The sequence below is a fragment of the Pristiophorus japonicus genome, chromosome 12 (genome assembly GCF_044704955.1).
Source record: "Pristiophorus japonicus isolate sPriJap1 chromosome 12, sPriJap1.hap1, whole genome shotgun sequence".
In the NCBI taxonomy this organism is placed as follows: Eukaryota; Metazoa; Chordata; class Chondrichthyes; family Pristiophoridae; genus Pristiophorus; species Pristiophorus japonicus.
The window spans coordinates 201,742,596-201,769,459 of NC_091988.1; the positions used below are offsets into that span (position 1 = coordinate 201,742,596).

Here is a 26,864-nt window from a genome sequence, read left to right on the forward strand (position 1 = left end):
ACCCGCTGCCCCCCCACCACATGTCTCCCCCCCCCCCCCACCCGCTGCCCCCCACCACACGTCTCCCCCCCCCACCCGCTGCCCCCCCACCACACGTCCCCCCCCCCCCCCCGGCACCCCTCCGCCGGCTGCCAATGACTCGGTGATGCTTTGTGCCTGTATTATTGTGCCAGAGCAGCCCTGTAAATCATTAGTCAGTCGGGCAGTGAAAATATCACTCGGGTCTCACTGAGTAAAAATAACCGTTAGTTAAACAAACAAGCGCCAACGGCCCAGACCATAATACGGAGCGCAGCCAGTAACTGCTTTGATTTGCTGTGCCGACAATGACTGCTGTGTGTTCAGTGATGTGAAGCAGCAAAGCCCCCACACACTGCCGGTAAATTGAGATTATTCTGACTTGTTCCAGCCAATCTTTCAAACATCTCTCGTAATAAATTGCCCCAAGATTTTTCGCCCACCTCTACCACAGACCATGGGCTGGATTTCCGTCGGTCAATTTGTGCACAGCACGATCACACAAGCAGCAATGTGATAATGACCAGATCACCTTTTTTAACAAGTGGGTTAAATATTGCCAGGGTACAGCAACTACAAATACAACAACAACTGCCAATTAGTAACACATCCCAAGGTGCTTCACAGGGGAGCTGTCACTGAGGCATAGAAGGAGATATTAGGGCAGATGAAAAGAGGTAGGATTTAAGGAGCGTTTTAAAGGAGGAAAGAGAGGTAGAGAGGCAGAGAGGTTTAGGGAGGGAGTTCCAGAGCTTAGGGCCCAGGCAACAGAAGGCACGGCCACCGATGGTTGAGCGATTATAATCAGGTATGCTCAACAGGGCAGAATTGGAGGAGAGCAGACATCTTGGAGGGTTGTGCGCTGGAGGAGATTACAGAGATAGTGAGGGGCGAGAGCATGGAGGGATTTGAAAACAAGAATGAGAATTTTAAAATCGAGGCATTGCTTAACCGGGGTGTAAAGGGAGAATTCCCCTGCTCTTCAAAATAGTGCCGCGGGATCTTTTACATCCACCTGAGAGAGCGGGGCGTTGGTTTAACATCTCCGACACCTCCGACAGTGCAGCGCTCCCGCAGCACTGGGAGTGTCAGCCTAGATTTTTGTGCTCAAGTCCCTGGAATGGGACTTGAACCCACAACCTTCTGACTTAGAGGTGAGAGTGCTGCCCACTGAGCCATGATAAGGACAATATCACAACTGTAGATTTCCAGAACCAAGTTACGGAACCAAGGCGGGTAAATGGAGTGAAGATACAGATTAGCTGTTATCTAATTGAATGGTGGAATAGGCTCGAGAGGCTGTGTGTGTCTGTCCTCAGCATTTTGCCCTGGGTTAGACCAGCTGGGTATTTCTGGTCACTTTGACCTGAATTCTACAGCTGTGAAAATAATGAGTAACAAGCGGAAATCAAAATGGTTCAATTTGTTCTTCAGCTGATAAGATCTTATGAAAACTGTTGATTTCGGTCAGTGACGTTCCGAGTCCATGGAAGGAAAATGAAAACCCATCCGTCATCGCGGCCTGCACAAACCCGCTTAGCAGTTTAATGTTCGTAAAATGCTGGCAGAGCTGGGCAGATCAATGTGAGGGGGGGTTGAGGAACGGGTTTGATTAATGAGGGGGGCTGCGTGTGTGACAGTTCTGGGGAAAGTTGTCAGGTCCCATTAACCGGAATGGGAGCTAAATTATCGCTGGGAGTTGCCCATTCCCAAAGGCCGCAGGGTCACCATTCCAATCACTGACCTGAAACAAGGCTGAAACATTCTCCGTTCGTCAATAATTCCAACAATTAGCGCACTCTGTGTTATCATCTGTGGATAGAATCAGACCCAATGGCTCACATAAAGCACAGTGAGGTTAGTAGGTACAATGGAACAGCCAATATCAAGCTGGTCATATCATTGCATCACACAGCACAGAAGGAGGCCATTCGGACCATCGTGCCTGTGCTGGCTCTTTGAAAGATACAATTAGTCCCGTTCCCCCGCTCTTTCCACACAGCCCTGAAAATTCTTCCCTTTCAAGTATTTACCAACTCCCTTTTGAAAGTTCTATTGAATCTGCTCCCACTGCCCCTTCAGGCAGTGCGTTCCAGCTCACAGCAAATCTCTGTGTAAAAAAAATCCTCATCCTCCCTCTGGTTCTTTTGACAATTATCTTAACTCCGTGTCCTCTAATTATCGACCTTCCCGCCAATGGAAACAGTTTCTCCTTATTTACTCTATCAAAACCACTCATAATTTTGAACACCTCTCCTTAGCCTTCTGAGAATGCCTCAAACATACATCGACCAGGTGAAACGCCTCAGCGATTGCTACACCTATTGCATTGTTCTTGGGCCACGGGTCCATCCTGCTATTTTGTTTGTCTCTGTCTCCAGCAGGAAATCAAATAATGACTGGAGATGGTGTCACCTCACCTGTGTTCGTTCTTGCTTTCCTATCCTCGACTAATCTGGACTCCACTCGAGGCTTTTTGTGATGGAACGGAATGCGTTACTTCTCCGCAGTCTCGCTCCCTCCCTAGCTCTGTAATCCAGCCTGCAACCCTCCGCGATCTCTGCATTCCTCCAATTCTGACCTCTTGAGAATCCCTGGTTCATGGAGGGAGTTCCAGAACTTAGGGCCCAGGCAGCCTTCAGCTGCCTGGGCCCTAAGTTCTGGAACGCCCTCCCTAAACCTCTCTGCCTCGCTCCTCCTCTAAGACACTCCTTAAAACCGACCTCTTTGGCCGAGCTTTTGGTCATCTGCCCTAATATCTCCTTATGTGTCTCGGTGTGAAATTTTGCTTTATAACGCTCCTGTGAAGCGCCGTGGGATCTTTTACTACATTAAAGGTGCTATATAAATGCAAGTTGTTGTTAACATTTAACAAATCTGTTGGTTGTTCCTTATAATGAAGTAACGATTTCAAGCTTCACTTTATGGGGCAGTGTAGAGGGAGCTTTCCTCAGCACCTGACCCGTGCTATATCTTGTGAAGAGACTCAAACCGTTTCTACATTTAGTAAGAATGTTCCAGTTTCTAAGGTCAGATTTATTAGATATTCCCCTGTCTCTACCCATGATTAAAATCAACTCATTGTCTCGACTTTGTTCGATAATGCTCTGTGAGGCGCATTGGGGGCGATTTACTACGCGAAAGGCGCTACATAAATGTAAAATCTTCGGTCGGGTTGAATCTGCGAACCTCGGGAGTCGGGTGATTGTAACTGCGACACCTGCTTCAGCCTTCTAGAGAGGAAGGTCTCGGACATCGAGGCCAAGCACCGGGCGGTGCTGGGCTCCATCAAGAGGGAGAAGGAGCTGCTCCAGCAACTGGTGACCCAGCAGATCAGCACCATCGGGGAGCTGGAGAGACGCCTGCTCACGGCCAGCAGCAACAACAGCGGCCTGCAGCTCCAGCAGGGTCAGCTGGTCGACACCATCCGCCGGCTCATCAACCTGGTCTCCCAGGGCAAAGGTAAGGTGTCGCGAGGCAGGGGTCGCGAGGCAGGGAGGCAGGGGTCACGGGGCAGGGAGGCAGGGGTCACAGGGCAGGGGTCACAAGGCAGGGAGGTAGGGGTCACGGGCGGAGCTTGAGTGGGGGGGTGACTTTTGGATCTAGAATAAAAGACAGGTCTTACAAGTTGTCCTTGCGTTGTCTTGTGAGCTGTCAAATGTTTAAGAACATAAGAAATAGGAGCAGGAGTCGGCCATTCTGCCCCTCGAGCCTGCTCCGCCATTCAATAAGATCATGGCTGATCTTCGACCTCAACTCCACTTTCCCGCCCGATCCCCATATCCCTTGATTCCCCTAGAGTCCAAAAATCTATCGATCTCAGCCTTGAATATACTCAACGATTCAGCATTCACAGCCCTCTGGGGCAGAGAATTCCAAAGATTCACCACCCTCTGAGTGAAGAAATGTCTCCCCATCTCCGTCCTAACTGGGCACACACTCCAAGGCAACAACGCTGAGAGGCTTTGAGAGAACGCCCTCCAGGTCTACAAAATGGCCTTGAAGAAAGAGCTCCCAGATATTTAGCGGCTTTTCTGCCTTCGGGCCGTCCCAAAGCAATTCATGGCCAATTAATTACTTTCAAAATGTAGTCACTGTTGTAATGTAGGGAATGCAGAGCAGGCCGGGGAGCGGGAGGAGCAGCGTGGCAGTGTACCACTCCAGGGAGCAGCATGTGCTGGAGCAGGAGAGCAACGGCAGTGAAGTGGGATGTCACAAGATCCAGGTCGGTGATTGGAGCGCGGGCAGGTACAGCAGGAGCGGTGAGGTCGGGGCGAAGGAGCGGCAAGAGATTGTAAAGCGATGTGATCGGGGCCGAAAAGAGGCGAGGGCCCAGGGGCAGCACGGGCCAGCCCACACTGCGATATGTGCGCGCACTAGGTCCGTGCAGCAGAGCTGGTCTCCAGTCGTCTTGGTTAATCCTTGCCACTGGATCAAGACCTCGCTCTGTCAAGCCCGTGTGGTGGCTGGTGTGCAACGGCCACCCCACGTTAAAACAATCCACGCACAGGCATCTTCCACCCTTCAGGATGTAGTTCGGGATCGGAATATTAGGTCTTTCATTGAAACACCTGTAAACTTTTTGACGTGGAAGTAAGTCATCCTCGGTTCGAGGGACCACCTATGATGATGATGATGATGATGATGTCACCAAGCTCATGGTCTACAGGGCTGTAGTAATACCCGCCCTCCTGTATGGCTCAGAGACGTGGGCCATGTACAGTAGACACCTCAAGTCGCTGGAGAAATACCACCAACAATGTCTCCGCAAGATTCTGCAAATCTTGGGAGGACAAGCACACAAACATTAGTGTCCTCATCCAGGCCAATATCCCCATCATTGAAGGACTGACCACACTTGATCAGCTCCGCTGGGCAGGCCACATAGTTCGCATGCCAAACACGAGACTCCCAAAGCAAGCGCTCTACTTGGAACTCATCCACGGCAAACGAGCCCAAGATGGGCAGAGGAAATGTTACAAGGATACCTTCAAAGCCTCCCTGATAAAGTGCAACATCACCACTGACACCTGGGAGTCCCTGGCCATAGACCACCCTAAGTGGAGGAAGTGCATCCAGGAGGGCGCTGAGCTCCTCGAGTATCGTCGCCGAGAGCATGCAGAAATCAAGCACAGGCAGCGGAAGGAGCGTGCGGCAAACCAGTCCCACCCTCCCTTTCCTCAACGACTATCTGTTCCACCTGTGACAGAGACTGTGGTTCTCGTATTGGACTGTACGGCCACTTAAGAACTCACGCTAAGAGTGGAAGCAAGTCTTCCTCAACCCTGAGGGACTGCCTATGATGATGATGATGGGTAGGAACCGCAGCAGGCTATTTACACACAGCAAATGAGATAAATGGCCAGATAATCTGTGTTTTTTGTGATGTCAGTTACAGGATAAATATTGGTCCCAGGACACTGGGGAGAACTCCCCCGCTCTTTTTTGAAATAGTGGCCGTGGGATCTTTTGCGTCAATCTGAGAGAGCAGACGGGGTCTCGATTTAACTTTTTAAAAAATTCATTCTCGGAATGTGGGCATCGCTGGCAAGGCCGGCATTTATTGCCCGTCCCTAATTGCCCCTTGAGAAGGTGGTGGTGAGCCGCCGCCTTGAATCGCTGCAGTCCGTGTGGTGAAGGTGCTCCCACAGTGCTGTTAGGGGGGGAGTTCCAGGATTGTGACCCAGCGACGATGAAGAGAGAAACCTGAGAGGGAATAGAGCTGTACTCATTTAAAAAAAAAACGCAAGGAGGGAGGAGAGGGGGTAGTGGGTATAGTCAGTTACAGTAACAAAGTACCATAGAACAAGGCTTGGGCAGGACTCGGCCTTAACACTCTCACTTCCACACGGTGGCCTCCCAGTGAGAGCACAGGCAAGGGAGAACTCCTGCCCGACTCTATCGTGGGTGCTGCTCCATGAACCGATCTGGAGGATGGGCACCTACCTGACAAGCTCTGCCTCAGCCAGTCACCCTTTGTCTGGGAGGATGCAGGTGCAGCTGTGAACAGGCTAGATATATTCTCCCAGCATCTCCCTCGCATGGTCCCAGTTGCTGTATACGAACCTCGGCCCTTGGTTGACCCGAGCTGCTCTCAGTCGTTGGGACACTACAGTTGCCCTCAGTACCCCTGAGCAAGAGAGAGGATCATGGCCTGAAATTGCTGCTTTCTGGGTATCTGGTCAGGACAGGCTCAATCTACGTTACGAGTCAGGGTTCCTGCTTCTGATCACTGTCCAATGACCTCTGCTAGAAAGTGCCCCTATCATAGATTAATTCACCAAAGAAGGAGGCCGTTGGGCCCATCATGCCTGTGCTGGCATTTCAAAAACCTATCCAATTGATGAGGGAGAAAGGAATAGAGGGATATGGTGATGGGGTGAGATGAAGAGGGGTGGGAGGGGGCTGGTGTGGAGAATAAACCCCGGTACGGACCCGTTGAGCTGAATGGTCCGATTCTGTGCTGCAGACTTGATGTAATTCTATGTAAATGTCCTCAGCCCACAATATTGCTCTACCTCCTTCCAAGATCAATGCTCTGGTGCAGCACGCGATGCTGGCATCATCTCTTACCTTCTGTTGCAGGAGTATTGAGTGTAAATGTGTTGTGTAAAACACTGTAACGCAGTGTCCGACCAAAACATGAGCACAGTGTCCGACCAAAAATGGAGCTGCAACTTTTGCTATTTTGTTTTGAGCAAGAATGTGTAATCTAGTCAGGGGTCAGCTCCCGAGACACAGTCCGTGTATATCTCGGGGTTTGGTGCAGTCCGTGTATATCTTGGGGTTTGGTGCAGTCTGTGTATATCTCGGGGTTTGATGCAGTCCGTGTATATCTTGGGGTTTGATCCAGTCCGTGTATATCACAGGGTTTGGTGCAGTCCGTGTATATCTCGGGGTTTGGTGCAGTCCGTGTATATCTCGGGGTTTGGTGCAGTCCGTGTATATCTCGGGGTTTGGTGCAGTCCGTGTATATCTCGGGGTTTGGTGCAGTACAGAACTTTTATTAGAAAGAATTCCTAAGCAACGATTCCAAGGTAAATAGCGATCGGCCAGAACATATAAACTTCAGCAGCTTGTATTTATTACCACGATGTGACTGCTCACGCTCACCCCTCGATTCCGGACATGAGGGATCAGCCAACCTTGTCATACAGCCACTGCCACACTGGCTCCTCCAGCATGTTGGCCCTGTCAGCGTATCTGTTAGGCTGGAAAGTTTTTCCCAGGTCTCAGCTGGTGATGAGCTTCATAACAGCAGAGGTATTCTCTTGGTGATCAGAGGGCCGTGAGGAAGCTGAGGTAGTGAGTCTTATCTCAATTCAATTCAAGTCCGACTCCAGAGACTTGTGAACAAAAATCTAGGCTGACACTCCAGTGCAGTACTGAGGGAGTGCCGCACTGTCAGAGGGGCAGTACTGAGGGAGTGCCGCACTGTCGGAGGGGCAGTACTGAGGGAGTGCCGCACTGTCAGCCAATCACGCCTCCCCAGAGGGCTGTGTCTTTGCCAACCCTGGCATTAAAATCACCCAGGAGGATCAATTTGTCGCCCGTGGGGACGCGGGACAAGGATGTCTCGAGGTTGGAATAAAAACCCTCTTTAGCCTCATCCGTTGCATCGAGTGTGGGGGTGTACGCACTGATGACTGTGGCACATTGGTTCTGGGATAGGGTGATACGGAGAGTCATGAGGCATTCGTTAACCCCACAGGGAGAATCTTTGAGGCGGTCGACCAGTTCATTCTTGACGGCAAAGCCGACTCCATGAATGCGGCGTTCTGCCTCTGGTTTCCCTTTCCAGAAGAAGGTGTAACCTCCACCATGTTCCTTCAGCTGGCCTTCCCCTGCCCGCCGGGTCTCGCTTAGGGTGGCGATGTCAATGTCAAAACGTCTGAGTTCCCGGGCAACTATGGCGGTGCGGCGTTCCGGCCCGTTGCTGTTGGGATTGTCCATGAGGGTCCTGATGTTCCAGGTCCCGAACCTCATACTGACGAAGTGGAAGATGCCTGTGCGTGAGTTCTTTTAACGTGGGTTGGCCACTGCACACCGGCAAACACACGGGCTTAGCTGAGCAAGGTCTTGGTCCAGTGGCAAGGGGATCCAAGACAACTGGAGACCAGGCACAGCTCGATAAGCCTAATCGTTGGCAGCAAGCTCGGCACCGAGTAGCGCCATTGATGGTAGATGGCCCGAGGCTTGGTTGGGGGGCAGGCATTAGGAAGGTGACTTCCAAAGTTATTTTAAAAGTTAAAAGTTGATAAAGATTCCAAATTTATTTCAAAAGTTTCCAAGAGTTGTTAAAAATCTAAGATGTAAATCAATAATAGGTTATAAAAGTTTCCCCAGTTTAAAAAGTTTCTAAAGGTTGTTAAAAAGTCAAGGATGTTTAAAAGATATTTCAAAAATAGATGTTTAAAAATATTTCGATTAAAAGTCTAAAATGTAAGTTTTAAAAGTTTCCCCAAATTGTTTAAAACGTTTAACAGTTAATTAAAAGTTTAAAAATTGATTAAAAGTTGGTCAGGCGTTTAAGACGTTGGGTTGAATGCTGCCGCCTCGGTCCCTTCATCCGGTTCAGCGCCGGCCCGGAGTCCCTACGGCCGGTTCCACGTCCCCCAATCTGTCGCACAATGAACACCTGGTGTGCGACCACAGGGACTGGCGTGGGCAGGTGTGGGGTCCTTTCGACCGGGATGGCCCGGGACCGGTGTGGAGTCCTTTCGGCCGGTGCGGGGTCCCTTCGGCCCGGCACAGAAGCGACCAGCGCGGGGTCCTTTCGGCAACTGCAAGGTAACGTTTATTTGTTATCCCACTGGGGCTGCTCAGGGCCCGCTGTGTGTTGTCCTGGTGGGGCCCGGGACCGGTATGGAGTCCTTTCGGCCCGGGATAGAAGCGGCCGGCGTGGGATCCCTTCGGCCCGGGACAGAAGCGGCCAGCCCAGTTACATAACTACTGCATGACTGAGTTCCCCTCCAGGGAGTGTTGCACTGTCGGAGGGGCAGTACTGAGGGAGTGCCGCACTGTCGGAGGGGCAGTACTGAGGGAGTGCTGTACTGTCAGAGGGGCAGTACTGAGGGAGCGCTGCACTGTCGGAGAGGCAGTAGTGAGGGAGCTCCGCACTGTCAGAAGCACAGTACTGAGGGAGAACATAAGAACTTAAGAATTTGGAGCAGGAGTAGGCCATTTGGCCCCTCGAGCCTGATCCGCCATTCAATGGCTGATCTGATCATGGACTCAGCTCCACTTCCCCGCCCGCTCCCCATAACCCTTTACTCACTTATCACTCAAAAATCTGTCTATCTCCACCTTAAATATATTCAATGACCCAGCCTCCACAGCTCTCTGGGGCAGAGAATTCCATAGATTTACAACCCTCAGAGAAGAAATTCTAAATGGGTAATCCCTTATTCTGAAACTATGCCCCCTAGTTCTGGATTCCCCCACGAGTGGAAACATCCTCTCTGCAACCACTTTGTCGACCCCCCTCAGTATCTTATAAGATCACCTCTCATTCTTCTAAACTCCAGTGAGTATAGGCCCAACCTACTCATCCTTTCTTTATAATTCAAATCCTTCATCTCCGGAATCAATATAGTGAACCTTCTCTGAACTGCCTCCAATGCAAGTATATCCTTTCTTAAATGAGGAGACCATAACTCTAGATGTGGCCTCACCAATACCTTGTACAGTTGTAGCAGGACTTCTCTGTTTTTATACTCTATCCCCCATTGCAATAAAGGCCAAGATTCCATTTGCCTTCCTGATCACTTGCTGCACCTGCATACTAACTTTTTGTGTTTCATGCACAAGGATCCCCAGGTCCCTCTGTATTGAAGCACTTTACAATTTTTCTCCATTTAAATAATAATTTGCTTTTCTATTGTTTCTGCCAAAGTGGATAACCTCACACTTTCCCACATTATACTCCTTCTGCCAAATGTTTGCCCACTCACTTAGCCTGTCTATATCCCTTTGCAGATTTTTTGTGTCCTCCTCACACATTGCTTTCCCACCCATCTTTGTATTATCAGCAAACTTGGCTACAGTACACTCGGTCCCTTCATCCAAGTCATTAATATAGATTGTAAATAGTTGGGGTCCCAGCACTGATCCCTGTGGCACCCCAATAGGTACTGTTTGCCAACCAGAAAATGACCCATTTATCCCGACTCTCTGTTTTCTGTTAGTTAGCCAATCCTCTATCCATGCTAATATATTATCCCCAACCCCGTGAGCTCTTATTTTGTGCAGTAACATTTTAAGTGGCACGTTATCAAATGCCTTCTGGAAATCCAAATACACCACATCCACTGGTTCCCCCTTATCCACCCTGCTCGTTACATCCTTAAAGAACTCCAGCAAATTTGTCAAACATGATTTCCCTTTCATAAATCCGTGCTGACTCTGCTTGACTGTATTATGCTTTTACAAATGTCCCGCTACTGCGTGCTTAATAATGGACTCCAGCATTTTCCCAATCACAGATGTTAGGCTAACTGGTCTATAGTTTCCTACTTTCTGTCTGTCTCCTTTTTTAAATAGGGGCGTTACATTCGGTGTTTTCCAATCTTCTGGGACCTCTCCAGAATCCAGGGAATTTTGGTAGATTACACTGTCGGAGGGGCAGTGCTGAGGGAGGGCCACACTGTCGGAGGGGCATTACTGAGGGAGCGCTGCACTATTGGAGGGGCAGTACTGAGGGAGGGCCACACTGTCGGAGGGGCATTACTGAGGGAGCGCTGCACTATTGGAGGGGCAGTGCTGAGGGAGGGCCACACTGTCGGAGGGGCAGTACTGACGGAGCGCTGCACTGTCGGAGGTGTCACGTTTCGAATGCGATGTTAAACCGAGGCCCCGTCTGCTCTCTCAGGTGGATGTAAGAGATCCCGGGGCACTACTTCAAAGAAGAGCAGGGGAGTTATCCCCAGTGTCCTGGCCAATATTTATCCCTCAACCAACATCACTAATACAGATTATCTGGTCACTATCATAGTGCTGTTTGTGGAAGCTTGCTGTGCGCAAATTGACCGCTGTGTTTCACACATTACAACAGTGACTACACTTCAAAAGTACTTCATTGACTGGAAAGTGCTTTGGGGCATCCAGTGGTCCTGAAAGGCTCTGTAAAGTACAAGCCCCCGAGGGTGTTAGCAGGAGGCGCAAACATGCCCAATTTCTCCCCTTAATACTCAGCCACCAATCACCTTCCTACATAGGCTGCTCAGGTTACGAAGAAATGTGCAAATTGGCTGCCACGTTTCCTACCATAAAGTGCTTTGAGATATCCTGTGACTATATAAATGCAAGTTCTTCCTTTTCGTTACCTTGGGTCTAGCCTACACGTGACTCCAGTCGCACCATGGCTGGATGACGCTCGGTGTCTTTAAAGTGGGCCATTCAGGTGTAACAGCAATGGCTACAAATGAAGGCCCTTCACCTCGGGGAAGTGAGGACGGGCAATAAATGGCAGCCTTGCCCGCAGCTGCTGCAGCTTGTAGTGTGTCAGCTGTAGGGAGCTAAAGGCGACTGAGACCTTGGAATCTCAGCACTGCTGGTTCACATGTTGTAAATAATCCCCAAGTATTTAAATTAGAAATGTATGTTCCTGTTTCCAATTATGTGCAGTTAATGACCCAGTGGCTGTCAGCAGTGATTAGATAAGTGACTTGGAGTAAACTATCTTGACAAATTACACTTCAAGCTCTCACTCTTATCAATATGTCCTCCTCCTCCAAATGAGCATTGATCTAATGGAGCTGTTACCCCAGGCATTTTGTTCGATGATTAATGTGGACTGACCTCCCAGGAAATATGAAACTATACATCATTCAAAAGGTCCAAAACATACGAGGTGCCAGTTACACGGATTGCTGAATGTAGTGCAGACAGACACCGGTTGACTGACTGATGTGAGGACACAAAGAGGGATACAGACAGGTTCAGTGAGTGGGCAGTAAGGTGGCAGATGGAGTATAATTTGGGGAAATGTGAGGTTATTGACTTTGGTAGGAAGAATAGAAAAACAAGCACTCAGGAAGGAAATGGCATGTTGGCCTTTATTGCAAGGGGGTTGGAGTACAGGAGTAAGGAAGTCTTACTACAATTGTACAGGGCACTGGTGAGACCACACCTGGAGTACTGCGCACAATTTTGGTCTCATTATCTGAGGAAGGACAGAGGTTCACTCGATTGATCTCTGGAATGAGAGGGTTGTCCTATGAGGAGAGTTGAGTAGATTGGGCCGATACTCTCTGGAGTTTAGAAGAATGAGAGGCGATCTCATTGAAACATAAGGTTCTGAGGGGGATTGACAGGGTAGATGCTGAGAGGATGTTCCCCCCCGGGCTGGAGTGTCTGGAACCAGGCGGCACAGTCTCGGGATAAGGGGTTGACCATTTAGGCCTAAGATGAGGATAAATTTCTTCACTCAGAGGGTGATGAATCTTTGGAATCTCTATCCCAGAGGGCTGTGGATGCTGAATCGTTGAGTATATTCAAGGCTGAGATCGATAGGTTTTTGGACTCTAGAAGAATCAAGGGATATGGGGATAGTGCAGGAAAGTGGAGTTGATCTTATTGAATGGCGGAGCAGGCCCGAGGGGCTGAATGGCCGACTCCTGCTCCTAATTCTATGTTCTTATATTCTTGCATTTATATAGCACCCTTCACGACATCAGGATGTCCCAAAGTACTTTACAGCCAATGAAGTACTCAGTCACTGTTGTAATGTGGGAAACGCGGCAACTAATTTACACACAGCAAGCTCCCACAAACAGCAATGAGATAATGACCAGATCATTTGCTTTGGTGATGTTTTGGTCGAGGGATAACTATTGACTGAGGCACCAGGGAGAACTCCCCTGCTCTTCTGCAAAATAGTGCCACAAATGTGGGGCCAAAGTCAGACTGGCTGCATCCTTTCCCCAGACTCCGATTATCTCTAAAGCTGCTGTTTAGAGGCACCAACTTTGGATGTGGAAGAGACACGATGCCATTTCCGTCTCCCCTTCCTGTAACACTCAGCACGGTCTCTAAGTGCTGTCTGGGAGCTGTGTGAGTGACGGGTCTGTCGGCTGGTTGTCCCCAGCAAGCTGCTCGAGAATGTACGGGAATCGCAACACCGCGCTGGTCTGATAACCCTGACTCGCTAAGGGTGCGGCGTGTTACGTTCATCGACCTCTAACTAGTGGACCGTGGGTATAGACTGATAGTGCGGGGAGGGGGTGCGCGGGGGGAACGGCTGTTGCCCCGGAAACCGCTCGAAATCTGCTTTTCCTTATTTTATGTTTATGTCTCAAGCCCTTGTTGAATACATAGGGGTAGAAATTGGTCAGGGGGCAGCAATGACCAACTGCGTATGGCCTGCCTGCCAAGGGCACCTGAAAAATGTCCAAAGTCATACTGGCCGCGGACGATTTTCAGGCATTGAAGGATGGCAACTAAAGAGGGCGTAGGTCCCTTGTATGTGCGAATGAGGGGCCTAAAGGCAGGTTTAGGGACGCGCTGAAAAATTGGGCTGCTCTGAGTGGAGCAGGCATTGGGCCTACTCCAATCAGACTTTCCAGTCGTGGTTGCAGCCTAGCAACCAGCCTCTACTGAAGAGGTAAAGTTTAAGTTTAATTTTAAATTCATGAGAGGTCTAGGCAGAGTAGATAGAGAGAAAGTGTTCCCAATGGCAGAAGGATTGAGAACCAGAGGGCACAGATTTAAGCTGATTGGCAAAAGAAGCAAAGACGACATGAGGGAAAACGTTTTTTACACAGCGAGTAGTTAGGATCTGGAATGCGCTGCCCGAGAGTGAGGTGGTGGCAGACTCAATCGTGGCTTTCAAAAGGGAATTGGATAAGTAACTGAAGGAAAAGAATTTGCAGGGCTCCGGGGAAAGGGCGGGGGAGTGGAACTGGCTGAAGCGCTCTCGCAGGGAGCCGGCACGGGCTCAACGGGCCGAATGGCCTCCTTCTGTAACCATTCTATGTCCTTCTGTAACCATTCTATGTGAAGCCAGGGGGGGCCTGAATAGAGTCGCCAACTCTGGTCATACATATTCCTGGAGGTGTCGTCACATGATCTCCCGCCTCCAACGGCTCTGCCCCCACTCGCCCGCCATTGGTCACCTGACTCATCCATCCTCCCGGCGCCCAGCCTTCCAACTTTACCTGATTGGACAATGCCCGACTGTCCATCAAATGGCCGCCTTCCCCCCGCCCCTCATCTCCAATATGGCTAGAACTAATAAACCAGTGTTGAAAGACAATCAAAAGTATAACGTATCAGCCTCCCCTCGCCTCTCCTCCTGTTGCCCTCCTCACCTCCTCCCCTCGGCATCGACCCCAGGGCTGCTGCCGGAGAGGCAGGTGGCCTGAAAATGATTTTTGTTAAGTCCTGACTCTAATGTACTGACTTACACGAGACACGTGCTGAAGTCAAGGTCACTCAGGACCTGCACCTTTAATTCCAGCTCTCCAGTGCTGCACTTGCCTGAGACCCCCCTTTATATACCACAGTGGGACAGGTATGGAGTGTCTCCTGCAAGAGCACCCCTGGTGGTAAGGTATGCTTATTGTTACAGGTCATATCCAGTTACAGTCATGTATAGCATGGTAAGATACAGTTATATACAGTAATGTGAGATACATGACATCACCCTCCCCCAAGGTCTTATTGCCTTTATAGATTCAGTCTCTCAGGTGGTCTGCGCTCTCGCATGGAGTGTCTTAGTTGTGGTTCAGTTGTTTGCCTTGGTGCTGTTTTTCGTTTGGTGTGATTGCTGGTATCTCGCCTGGGCTGTCTGTTTCATTCGGTGTGATTGCTGGTATCTCACCTGGGCTATCTGTTGAGACTGCCCTTTCCTCAGGTTGTTCCACCTGTCTGTCCACATTGTAGTCTGCCTCTGGTTCTTCAGTGTTATCAGTGAATCTACTTTTTACTTGGTCTACATGCCTCCGGCAGGTTTGGCCATTGTCCATTTATACAACCAGTAGCCTGTTTCCCTATTTGTCTGTTACTGTCCCTGCAAGCCATTTGGGACCCCGGTCATAGTTTAGCACAAACACTTTGTCCCCTATCTCATTCCACCTCCCCCTCGAATTTCGGTCATGGCACTCAGTTAGCTTTTGACACTTAGCCTCAACAATTTCATGCATGTCTGGGAGGATTACCGAGAGCCTGGCCTTTAAGGTTCGTTTCATCAATAGTTGCACGAGGGGAACGCCAGTCAATGAATGCGGACGAGATCTGTATGCCAGCAGCAGTCGCGACAGGCGGCTCTGCAGCGTGGGACCTTGGATTCTGAGCATGCCTTGTTTAATGATCTGCACTGCTCGCTCCATCTGGCCATTGGAGGCCGGCTTGAAAGGTGCCGGCTTAACGTGATTTATACCGTGGTCAACTATAAAATCGTGAAATTATGCGTTGGTGAAGCACGGACCATTATCACTGACCAATATGTCAGGAATGCCGTGCATTGCAAACATGGTTCTAAGGCTCTCCACAGTGGTGGAGGTGGTGCTCGTGGTGCTCGAGTTTAAAATGGTGCACTCGATCCATTTTGAGAATTCATCAACGACTACGAGGAACATTTTGCCCATGAATGGGCCCGCATAGTCTACGTGGACCCGCGACCACGGTTTGGTGAGCCAGGGCCAGGGGCTTAGGGGGGCCTCCCTGGGGGCATTACTGAGTTGGGCACAAATGGTGCACCGACGGACGCAGAGCTCCAAGTCCGCGTCAATGCCAGGCCACCAGACATGAGACCTGGCTGTGGCCTTCATAAGGACGATCCCCGGGTGCTCGCGATAGAGCTCCCGGACAAACGCCTCCCTGCCTCGTAAGGGCATAACTACTCGGCTGCCCCACATCAGGCAGCCTGCCTGTAGTGAGAGTTCATGCATGCGCCTATGGAAGGGTTTGACCTCCTCGGGGCAGGCATCGCGAGCCTCTGCCCAGTCACCGGTTAAAACACATCTTTTAACTAGAGATAACGTGGGGTCGCTGGTCGTCCAGGCTCTGATTTGGCGAGCCGTCATGGGTGAACCTGTGGATTCAAAGGCATTGATTGCCATGACCATCTCACAGTCCTGTTCGTCGGATCCTTCTGTGGTTGCCAGGAGTAGCCTGCTAAGCGCGTTGGCACAGTTGTCTGTGCCTTATCATGTAGTTGTAAGCCGCCAGCATGAGTGCCCACCGCTGAATGCGCACCGAGGCGTTGGCGTTGATTGCCTTACACTCGGATAGTAGGGACGTGAGGGGTTTGTGGTCGGTTTCTCACGCAAACTTGGCCCGAAAAGGTATTGGTGCATCTTTTTGACACCGTACACGCACACGAGCGCCTCCTTCTCAACCATACCGTACCTGCGCTCCGCCCGCGAAAGTGACCTGGAGGCATAAGCAACAGGCTGCAATTTACCCGCATCATTGATGTGCTGTAAAACGCACCCGACCCCGTACGCTGACGCATCACACGTAAGGACTAACTTTTTACCTGGGTTAAAAAAGGCTAAAACACTCTTGGAACATAGGTGGTTGCGTGCCTTATTGAAGGCGCGTTCTTGGGCGTCCCCCCAAAACCAATCGCACCCCTTTCTGAGTAGCACATGGAGAGGCTCCAGCAGCGTGTTCAAGTTCTGCATAAAGTTCCCAAAGTAATTGAGTAGCCCGAGAAAGGCGCGAGACATTCCGGGGCCTGGGTGCCAGGCGAATCGCTTCGGTTTTGGATTCGGTTGGGCAGATTCCATCAGCGGCAATCCTTCTGCCCAAAAATTAAACCTCAGGCGCGAGAAACAGACACTTGGATTTCTTAACTCTTAGGCCTCCCCGATCCAATCGACTTAGTACTTCCTCAAGATTGCGGAGATGAGAATCGGTGTCCCTGCCCGTGATGGGTATGTCATCTTGAAACACAACCGTCCCGGGATGGACTTGAGCAGACTCTCTATGTTGCGCTGGAATATAGCAGCTGCCGACCTGATGCCGAATGGGCATCGATTGTACACAAAAAGGCCTCGATGTGTGTTGATGGTGGTGAGTAGCTTAGACTCTTCAGTCGGTTTTTGCATCATATACGCAGATGTGAGGTCAAGTTTCGAGAAAAGTTTTCCTCCAGCCAACGTGGAAAATAGGTCCTCCGCTCTGGGCAGCAGGTATTGGTCCTGTAGGGAGACTCTGTTTATGGTAGACTTGTAATCCCCACAGATTCGCACGGATCCATCAGGCTTCATGACGGGGACGATGGGGCTTGCCCAGTCGCTGAATTCCACGGGAGAAATTATGCCTTCCCGCAGAAGCCGGTCCAGTTCGTTTTCAATCTTTTCCCTCATCACATAAGGCACAGCTCTAGCCTTGTGATGGACCGGTCTGGCATTCTGTGTGATGTAGATTCTAACTTTAGCCCCTTTGAAGGTGCCCACACCTGGCTGAAAGAGATGTTCAAAACGGCTTAGAACTGTTGAGCAGGAGGTCCGTTCCTCTGACGACATGGCATGAACATCATCCCATTTCCAATTAAGTTCTGCAAGCCAGCTTCTCCCCAACAGGGCTGGGAGATCCCCGGGGACAATCCACAGGGAAAGTCGGTTCACTATCCCTTTGTGTGTGACTGAGAGCATGGCGCTGCCAAGGACTGGGACGATTTCTTTAGTATAGGTCCTTAGTTTGGTGTTAATCTTTGCGAGTTTTGGTCTGTTGCTTTTGTGCGGCCACAACTGTTCAAATTGTTGAACGCTCATGAGGGATTGACTGGCCCCTGTGTCCAGTTCCATGTTGACGGGTATCCCGTTGAGTAGAACCCTCATCATAATTGGAGGCGTCTTGGTGTAAGAACAGTGGACATTGATCGTGTTAACCCGCTGTTCCTCGGCGTCCCGTGCACTGTTCCAACCGTCTTCTGGTCCGCTTTCCGACCCTTCCGATTCGTATACCAGCCGAGCTGCTGTTTTTCTGCACATGCGAGTCAGATGCCCTGTGTAGTTGCAGTTTCTGCAAACGGCATGCTGAAATCGACACACCCTGGTTGAGTGCCTTCCCCCACATCTCCAACACAGACCGTTTCCATTGTTTCCGAAGGATGAGCTGCGTCTGGCTGATCTCCCTTGCGCTTCTCTCAATCTCAAGTTGATTTCTCACATTGTGGGTTGATGAGGTGTGATCGGCTGTTCATGTGGCCCTTGATTTTGATGGCTTCTGGCGCCACTGTCTGCTGTTGAAGGCCTGCTCTCCTGCCTTTGTCTGTGTGTGGGGGTAGCGGTTTGTTTCACAATGTGAACCCCTTGTTCCGATGCCTCGTTGGTTGTCGTACCCGAAGTATAGGTCAGCCTCGTTTCTTCTTCGCCTGCCAAGAACGTCAGTGCGACCAGTGCTGCTGCCTCTAGAGTCAAGTTATTAGTCTCTATAAGCTTTCGGAATAGGCCTGCGTGGCCTATTCCTTCAATAAAAAAGTCTCTCAGTACTTCTCTCCTTAGTTCATCGGGGAACTCACATGAACTAGACAGCCTCCGAAGTTCCGCCATGAAGTCGGGTATGCTTTGGCCCACACAGCGTCTGTAGTTGTAGAACCTGTGTCTGGCCATGTGTAGGTTGCTCACTGGCTTCAGGTGGTCTCTCACCAGTGTGCTCAGCTCCTCAAATGACTTGCTTGCTGGTTTCTCGGGTGCCAGCAGGTCTTTCATTAAAGCGTATGTTTTCGAGCCACAGCTGGTCAAGAGATGGGCTCTTCTCTTGTCTGCCTTATCGTCGCCCAACCAGTCTTTGGTCACAAAGCTTTGCTGGAGCCTTTCTATAAAGTCATCCCAATTGTCTCCAGCATTGTATTTCTCATCTGAGCTGTTGGTAGCCATTCTGTGGATTCCGTGATCCCGTAACTCGTCGCCACTGTTAAGTCCTGACTCTAATGTACTGACTTACACGAGACACAAGCTGAAGTCAAGGTCACTCAGGACCTGCACCTTTAATTCCAGCTCTCCAGTGCTGCACTTGCCTGAGACCTCCCTTTATATACCTCAGTGGGACAGGTATGGAGTGTCTCCTGCAAGTGCACCCCTGGTGGTAAGGTATACTTATTGTTACAGGTCATATCCAGTTACAGTCATGTATAGCATGGTAAGATACAGTTATATACAGTAATGTGAGATACATGACAATTTTTGCACAAGTCCCAGGAATATTTAGACAAGGCCCGAGGTCACATTTCGGGCCGGTCTTGAGCCTCTCGGTTAGGCCAGTCACTGTCTTCCCGAGGCGAGTTTCCACACCGGTGTCCCAGCAACTCTCAGAAATCTACTGCAAAAGCAAAATACTGTGGATACTGGGTTTTTGAAAAAAAATCTGAAATTAAAACAGAAAATGCTGAAAATTTCATCAGGTCTCAGAATGACCTGACGAGGATCACAGACCTGAAATGTTAACTCTATTTCTCTCTCCACAGATGCTGCCTGACCTGCTGAGATTTCCAGCATTCTCTGTTTTTATTTCTGAGAAAACTATTATCGGTACGGAAAGCAATGGTTTCTATTTTAGTCTGGATTGAATCACTGGCTAAACTGTTGAGAATTCCGTGTTTTCAGTGTTATCTGTGGATTAATACCTGATCCCAATGTGGAATTCCTCGATAAATTATTTCAGCATTCCAATTATTTTTATTGATCTCGACAAAAAGAATCTTGACCTTCTCGGGGAACTCATTGCTCACCCACACGATGGCCCTTGCCTTTCCTACACCTTCTTGTCAGACAAAAGCCTCCCTGATAAAGTGCAACATCCCCACTGACACCTGGGAGTCCCTGGCCAAAGACCGCCCTAAGTGGAGGAAGTGCATCCGGGAGGGTGCTGAGCACCTCGTGTCTCATCGCCGAGAGCATGCAGAAATCAAGCGCAGGCAGCGGAAGGAGCGTGCGGCAAACCTGTCCCACTCACCCTTTCCTTCAACGACTATCTGTCTCACCTGTGGCAGGGACTGTGACTCTCGAATTGGACTGTTCAGCCACCTAAGGACTAATTTTTAGAGTGGAAACAAGTCTTCCTCGATTTCGAGGGACTGCCTATGATGATGATGTCAGACAAAAGCTCAAGACAACAGAAGGAAAGACAGACTTGCATTTCTATAGCACCTTTCACAACCTCAGGACCTCCCAAAACACGTCACAGCCAATTAAGTACTTTTGAAGTGTAGCCACTGGTGTAATGCATGAAACGTGGCGGCCAATTTGCGCACAGCAAGCTCCCACAAACAGCAACGTGATAATGACCAGATAATCTGTTTCTGTGATGTTGATTGAGGGATAAATATTGGTCCCAGAACACCAGGGAGAACTCCCCTGCTCTTCTTTGAAATAGTGGCAGGAATCTTTTACATCCCCGAGAGAGCAGACGGGGCCTCGGTTTAACGTCTCGCCCAAAAGGCAGGTGAAGTGGCAAGAAGGAATCCAATGTAAAATGTGTCCAAATGTTCAGGAATTGTCACACGGTGAGTGGGAATGAAATTGGAGTCCCAGCTTAGATTTATTATAAAAATAAGTCCGATTTAAGCTCTCCCATGGGTCAACTTGGCATGTGTTACCTTGGGAAAGTGGTTTATGGCAATAATCAAGTAGAGGGTGGAAGAGTGGAGGGCTCTTGTACTTCCTCTCTGTTTCCAGCCCATTTGTTCACAGATTTCTGATACACGCTCAGAGATTTATTGATGTCTCATACTTCCAGGAATGGCTGAAAGGCTTGCACAATCTCACCAAATCTGAGAGGCTGAAATCTCCTGCAAGTAGCCAGAAACCCAACCGTTTCTTGAGTGAACCTGCCGAGACACTGGCTCCACTCTTTCTGGTCCCTTTCATAATCCGGAACAAAATCTTCTTATTAAATTGGAGTATGGTTAATTACAGATACGGAGGGTTATTTGAAGCATGTTGGTGCAACCAGGCTGAACATTACAGTTCCAGCATTGTAAAATCGAGCTATTTCTTAAATGCATCTGTGTTTTTAATAAGAATATAAGAAGTTAGGAAAACAGATTAGGAAAAGGGGAGGTGCAACGAGACCTGGGTGTCATGGTTCATCAGTCATTGAAGGTTGGCATGCAGGTACAGCAGGCGGTGAAGAAGGCAAATGGTATGTTGGCCTTCATAGCTAGGGGATTTCAGTATAGGAGCAGGGAGGTCTTACTGCAGTTGTACAGGGCCTTAGTGAGGCCTCACCTGGAATATTGTGTTCAGTTTTGGTCTCCTAATCTGAGGAAGGACGTTTTTGCTATTGAGGGAGTGCAGCGAAGGTTCACGAGACTAATTCCAGGGATGGCTGGACTGTCATATGAGGAGAGACTGGATCAACTGGGCCTTTATTCACTGGAGTTTAGAAGGATGAGAGGGGATCTCATAGAAACGTATAAGATTCTGACGGGACTGGACAGGTTAGATGCGGGATGAATGTTCCCGATGTTGGGGAAGTCCAGAACTAGGGGACATAGTCTTAGGATAAGGGGTAGGGCATTTAGGACTGAGGTGAGGAGAAACTTCTTCACTCAGAGAGTTGTTAACCTGTGGAATTCCCTACTGCAGAGAGTTGCTGATACCAGTTCATTGGATATATTCAAGAGGGAGTTAGATATGGCCCTTACGGCGAAGGGGATCAAGGGTTATGGAGAGAAAGCAGGAAAGGGGTACTGAGGGAATGATCAGCCAAGATCTTATTGAATGGCGGTGCAGGCTTGAAGGGCCGAATGGCCTACTCCTGCACCTATTTTCTATATTTCTATATTTCTAAATAGGAGCAAGAGTCGGCCATATGGCCCCTCGAGCCTGCTCCACCATTTAATACGATCATAGCTGATCCTATCATGGACTCGGGACCACTTCCCTGCCCGCTCCCCATAACCCCTTAATCCCTTATCGGTTAAGAAACTGTCTATCTCTGTCTTAAATTTATTCAATGTCCCAGCTTCCCTTCCACAGCTCTCTGAAGCAGCAAATTCCACAGATTTACAACCCTCTGAGAGAAGAAATTCCTCCTCATCTCAGTTTTAAATGGGCCCTTTATTCTAAGATTATGCCCCCTAGTTCTAGTCTCCCCCATCAGTGGAAACATCCTCTCTGCATCCACCTTGTCAAGCCCCCTCATAATCTTATACGTTTCAATAAGATCACCTCTCATTCTTCTGAATTCCAATGAGTAGAGGCCCAACCTACTCAACCTTTCCTCAAAAGTCAACCCCCTCATCTCCAGAATCAACCGAATGAACCTTCTCTGAATTGCCTCCAAAGCAAGTATATCCTTTCTTAAATATGGAAACCAAAACTGTACGCAGTATTCCAGGTGTGGCCTCACCAATACCCTGTATAACTGTAGCAAGACTTCCCTGCTTTTATACTCCATCCCCTTTGCAATAAAGGCCAAAATTCCATTGACCTTCCTGATCACTTGCTGTACATGTGTTTCATGCACAAGTACCCCAGTATCGTGAACTCAATCAGGTGCAACCTGACTCTACTTTATTAGCTCTCAAAGTGAGGATTAAACATGGAGGCTTTCTTTATATACAAGGGCTGCACCTGTGTGTCTGTGGCCCAATGACCTCCGATGGTCACTCCCCCTGGTGGCAGGTAAACCCAGGCATACATACATACATTACAGTTGTTACAACCTAGTGTCTCGCTCGGTCATTTCAGGGGGCAGTTAAGAGTCAAACACATTGCTGTGGGTCTGGAGTCACTTATAGGCCCAGACCGGGTAAGGACGGCAGATTTCCTTCCCTAGGGGACATTAGTGTACCAGATCGGTTTTTCCCGACAATCTGGTAATTTCATTCCTGATTTATTTAATTAACTGAATTTAAATTCCCCAGCTGCCGTGGTGGGATTTGAACTCATATCTCCTGATCATTAGTCCAGGTCTCGGGATTACTGGTCCAGTAACAGGACCACTGAGCTACTGCACCCCTGCTGCTGTGACCTGAGCGGAATTACAATGGAAATAGCTCAGAGGGAATTCCCAACCAACGTTCCAGGGATGTACCCGCTAACCAGGAGCGGGGATTGGGAGGGAGTCACGTATCTGCAAAAGTCAATAACCTGCCCCCCCTTTACCGACCTTTGGCATATTTCCAGCAGATTTCTGGTCTTAAATCCTGATTTCTAGCATTTTTCTTCTCTTATTTTTAAGATGTTTTGTTCTGCCAGTTCATTACCTGTTTCTTTCTCTGTCAAGCAGCGGTGGTTAAGAAGGAAGAGAAGGTGTTCCGAGACTGCGCGGAGGCTTTGGAGTCTGGGGCCAATGTGAGTGGGACCTACACGATCCATGTTGAGAACATGACGGAGCCTCGCAAGGTAACCAACCACATGTCCCTCAGCCTTCCCCTCCCTCGACCCTCGGCCTTACTCTCCCTCGGCCTTACTCTCCCTCGGCCTTACTCTCCCTCGGCCTTCCCCTCCCCGCCTTCCCCTCCCTCGGCCCTCGGCCTTTCCCTCCCTGCCTTCCCCTCCCTCGGCCCTCGGCCTTTCTCTCCCTGCCTTCCCCTCCCTCGGCCTTCCCCCCCGCCCTCGGCCTTTCCCTCCCTGCCTTCCCCTCCGTCGGCCTTCCCCTCCCCCGGCCATCCTCTCCCTTGGCCCTCGGTCTTCCCCTCTCTCGGCCTTCCCCTCCCTCGACCCTCGGCCTTCCTCTCCCTGCCTTCCCCTCCCTTAGCCCTCGGCCTTCCCCTCCCTCGGCCTTCCCCTCCCTCGGCCCTCGGCCTCACGCTCCCTGCCAGCACTGACCAGTCATTCCAGCCACTGCATCACACACTAAACAGATTACTGCCCATCGGGTTGTAATGGGTGTCATTAGTGTCATGGTAGGTAGTTACAACACATTTCTTATCCCTCTAAACGTTCCCAGCTTTTGCTCCTATGTAAATCTTATCTGTACATTGTTGCAATGGTCAGAAATACATGAGCCATGGGGTCGCCCGCCCTCCGAGATTGGCCCGAATTCTCCGGGAATTGCTGACTAATCTCCAGTGCACCATGGCCAGCAACACCTGGGAGAGACATTAGAGAGACGATTAAAGCATTGCGGGGCAGAACTCCCCCGTTGTGCCCCTCCCCGTTAGCGGCTAACGGGACACGGGCTGCGAGAGTGTTTCACCCGGTGGGGGGGAGGAGGGGGGGCACTACCGGCTCCCGCAAAATTTCCCGAGAGTTAGCGGAGGCCCGAACCCAGTATCACCGGCCCCCGCTGGGGAGCCCTTTTCGCCCCGCGTCTAAAATTGGGCAGCGCCCCGTGAGGCTGCCGTGGGCGATCTCAGCGCCAACCTCACGGGTCGCGAACCCGACCGCACTCTGCTCCCGGGGGCCGGGGCCACATTCCGCTTCCGGGGCCGGGGCCACACTCTGCTCCCGGGGCCGGGGCCACACTCTGCTCCCGGGGCCGGGGTCACACTCCGCTCCCGGGGCCACACTCCGCTCCCGGGGCCGGGGTCACACTCCGCTCCCGGGGCCACACTCCGCTCCCGGGGCCGGGGCCACACTCTGCTCCCGGGGCCACACTCCGCTCCCGGGGGCCGGGGCCACACTCCGCTCCCGGGGCCACACTCCGCTCCTGGGGCCACGCTCCGCTCCCGGGGCCGGGGCCACACTCCGCTCCCGGGGCCACACTCCGCTCCCAGGGGCCGGGGCCACACTCCGCTCCCGGGGCCACACTCCGCTCCCGGGGCCGGGGCCACACTCCGCTCCCGGGGCCACACTCCGCTCCCGGGGCCACGCTCCGCTCCCGGGGCCGGGGCCACACTCCGCTCCCGGGGCCGGGGCCACACTCTGCTCCCGGGGCCGGGGCCACACTCCGCTCCCGGGGCCGGGGCCACACTCTGCTCCCGGGGCCACACTCCACTCCCGGGGGCCGGGGCCACACTCCGCTCCCGGGGCCGGGGCCACACTCCGCTCCCGGGGCCGGGGCCACACTCCGCTCCCGGGGCCGGGGCCACACTCCGCTCCCGGGGCAAAACTTAATGGGAAGGAACCCGCCACCGTTCGGCCTTTTCTCTTCCAATTCCATGGGGTGCGTGCCGCGATGGTGTGGCCCGGCACTCTGTTTCGGTGCTGGGCTGTGGCCTTGGCACCCCGCATCCCCGGCGGCTGAGCGGAGGCCCATCAAAGAGCCAGCAGAGCTCGCTCCTTTAACGGGAGGGGGAGGACCTGTGGAACACAGTGGCACTGCGCGGAGAGACCGTGTCGTGCTCTGACGTTTGCCCAGGCAGTGCCCTCGATCCCGCCCCGAGAGGAAAAGAAGAGCGAGACATTGCCCTTACCTCCCTGTCAGGCGGTAAGTGCAATTTTGCTTCTGGGCCGGGACTCAGGCGCCGGACGCAGAATCTCTGTCCCCGGAAAGGTTACCGTCCCCAACCGGGGCAGTACGCAAAAAAAAAATTATTTTGGCACTTTTATCTATTAGTTGTGAAAACATCGGATAGGGGAGAACAGCTGTTTGATTGAGAGCCAAGAATTGGCCGTGGGGGGGCGGGGGGCAGGGCACCCCGAGGATGGACATGGCGGGCAACCAATGGCGGGAGAGTGGGGGCGGGGCGGTTAGAGGCGGGAGGTCATGTGATATATTCACGTGGATATATTCAACCAGACCCGGCCACCCTAACGGGCCCACGTAGAGACTGAAAGTGGGGCGAGTAGTCTGGTCCGTTTCCCCCGGATTACCTCCCAGCTGGTGAAGATGGAGATCCACTCTGGGCATTTGCCAAAGGAAATCAAGGCCCCAGAACCTACCCTGGTCTCCGGCCACTGACTGGCCAGCTCTGACTCTCTAGGAGTCTCTGTATTTTAGTCCTGGTTTTCAACACCCAGAGGTTTTCCTGGTGTTGGTTGCTGTCAGGTTGAAGGAAACAGTCCCTAGAATGCTCACCGTTTGCATTAGATGCTGCAACAACCCCTGAAAATAATAACCTGATATCGCGGAGTCTCCCCCCGCAGAGGTGCGGGGCTTTGCTGGGCTCAGCGTGACTCCGTGTTGTTAGAATGTGTCCGTTTCAGGGTCAAACGCTGAAAACTCATTCATTCATTTCCTTTCAGATACTCAGCTTGTGTTCCCTAGAATTGCAAAGGGCTTGCAGTCTACATCCTTTTCAAGCGTGGCAGGGTGCTGTGAGCCTTACTTGGATACAAATACAATGGTTCATCAGAAATGGCTTTAAAATTTTGGCTCATAGGGTAAAATGGAGGAGAGTCATTGTGTTTCTGTGTTTACCGCTAACAGATGTCAAACACACAGTTATTCTGTAAGATTAACAGTGAAGCATGTAATGTATTTGCTTCATGGGTTCTTAGCTCAAGAATTCATAGCAACACACTGCTGTTAAGGACTAGTTGGTTTCTGAACAAAAGTTTAACAATCACACTACACATTACCGGTTCATCCACTAGGCTCACAACCACCTGCCTCATCGTGGATAACCTAGACCCAACTGGCTGGGGTTTTATTGAGTCTTGTGACCATCACGTGACTGGCTAAGCCATTCCCAATGAGCATACTCACAGGTGCACACATTACAAAGCACTCTATCGATAGTGTTCCTAACACAGATGAGACTGCACACAGGGAGGTTAAAGTAACAGTGACCTCAGTCCTTATTAAGACACTCCAGAGTGAGGAACAGGCCTTGGGGGACGGCTTATATACAGTGCTCCCAAGGGATGCTGGGATCCCTTGGGACTTCAGGGGATGCACTCCCTGGTGATGGAACATGGGAGTGCATGCTTTACAGATACACAACATCACTCCCCCCCCCCCCCCCCCCAAAGTCAAAGTGAAAACTATTTACAAGGTGAGGCGGTCGGGAGCCTTTCTTTCCCTGGTGGACCGCCTCGGTACAAATGTCTGTTCTGGTG

The 26,864-nt window shown here is 50.9% G+C and overlaps 1 protein-coding gene across 1 annotated transcript in view; it reads left to right on the forward strand.

The window, feature by feature from the left end:
- The window catches only part of angpt4 (angiopoietin 4), a 109,378-nt gene that overhangs the window by 60,145 nt on the left and 22,369 nt on the right, over positions 1-26,864 (forward strand). Inside the window, exons 4-5 of the mRNA XM_070895136.1 lie at positions 3,248-3,480; positions 23,206-23,321. Of these exons, the coding sequence (XP_070751237.1) occupies positions 3,248-3,480; positions 23,206-23,321 (349 nt within the window). The remainder of the gene's footprint in view (positions 1-3,247; positions 3,481-23,205; positions 23,322-26,864) is intronic.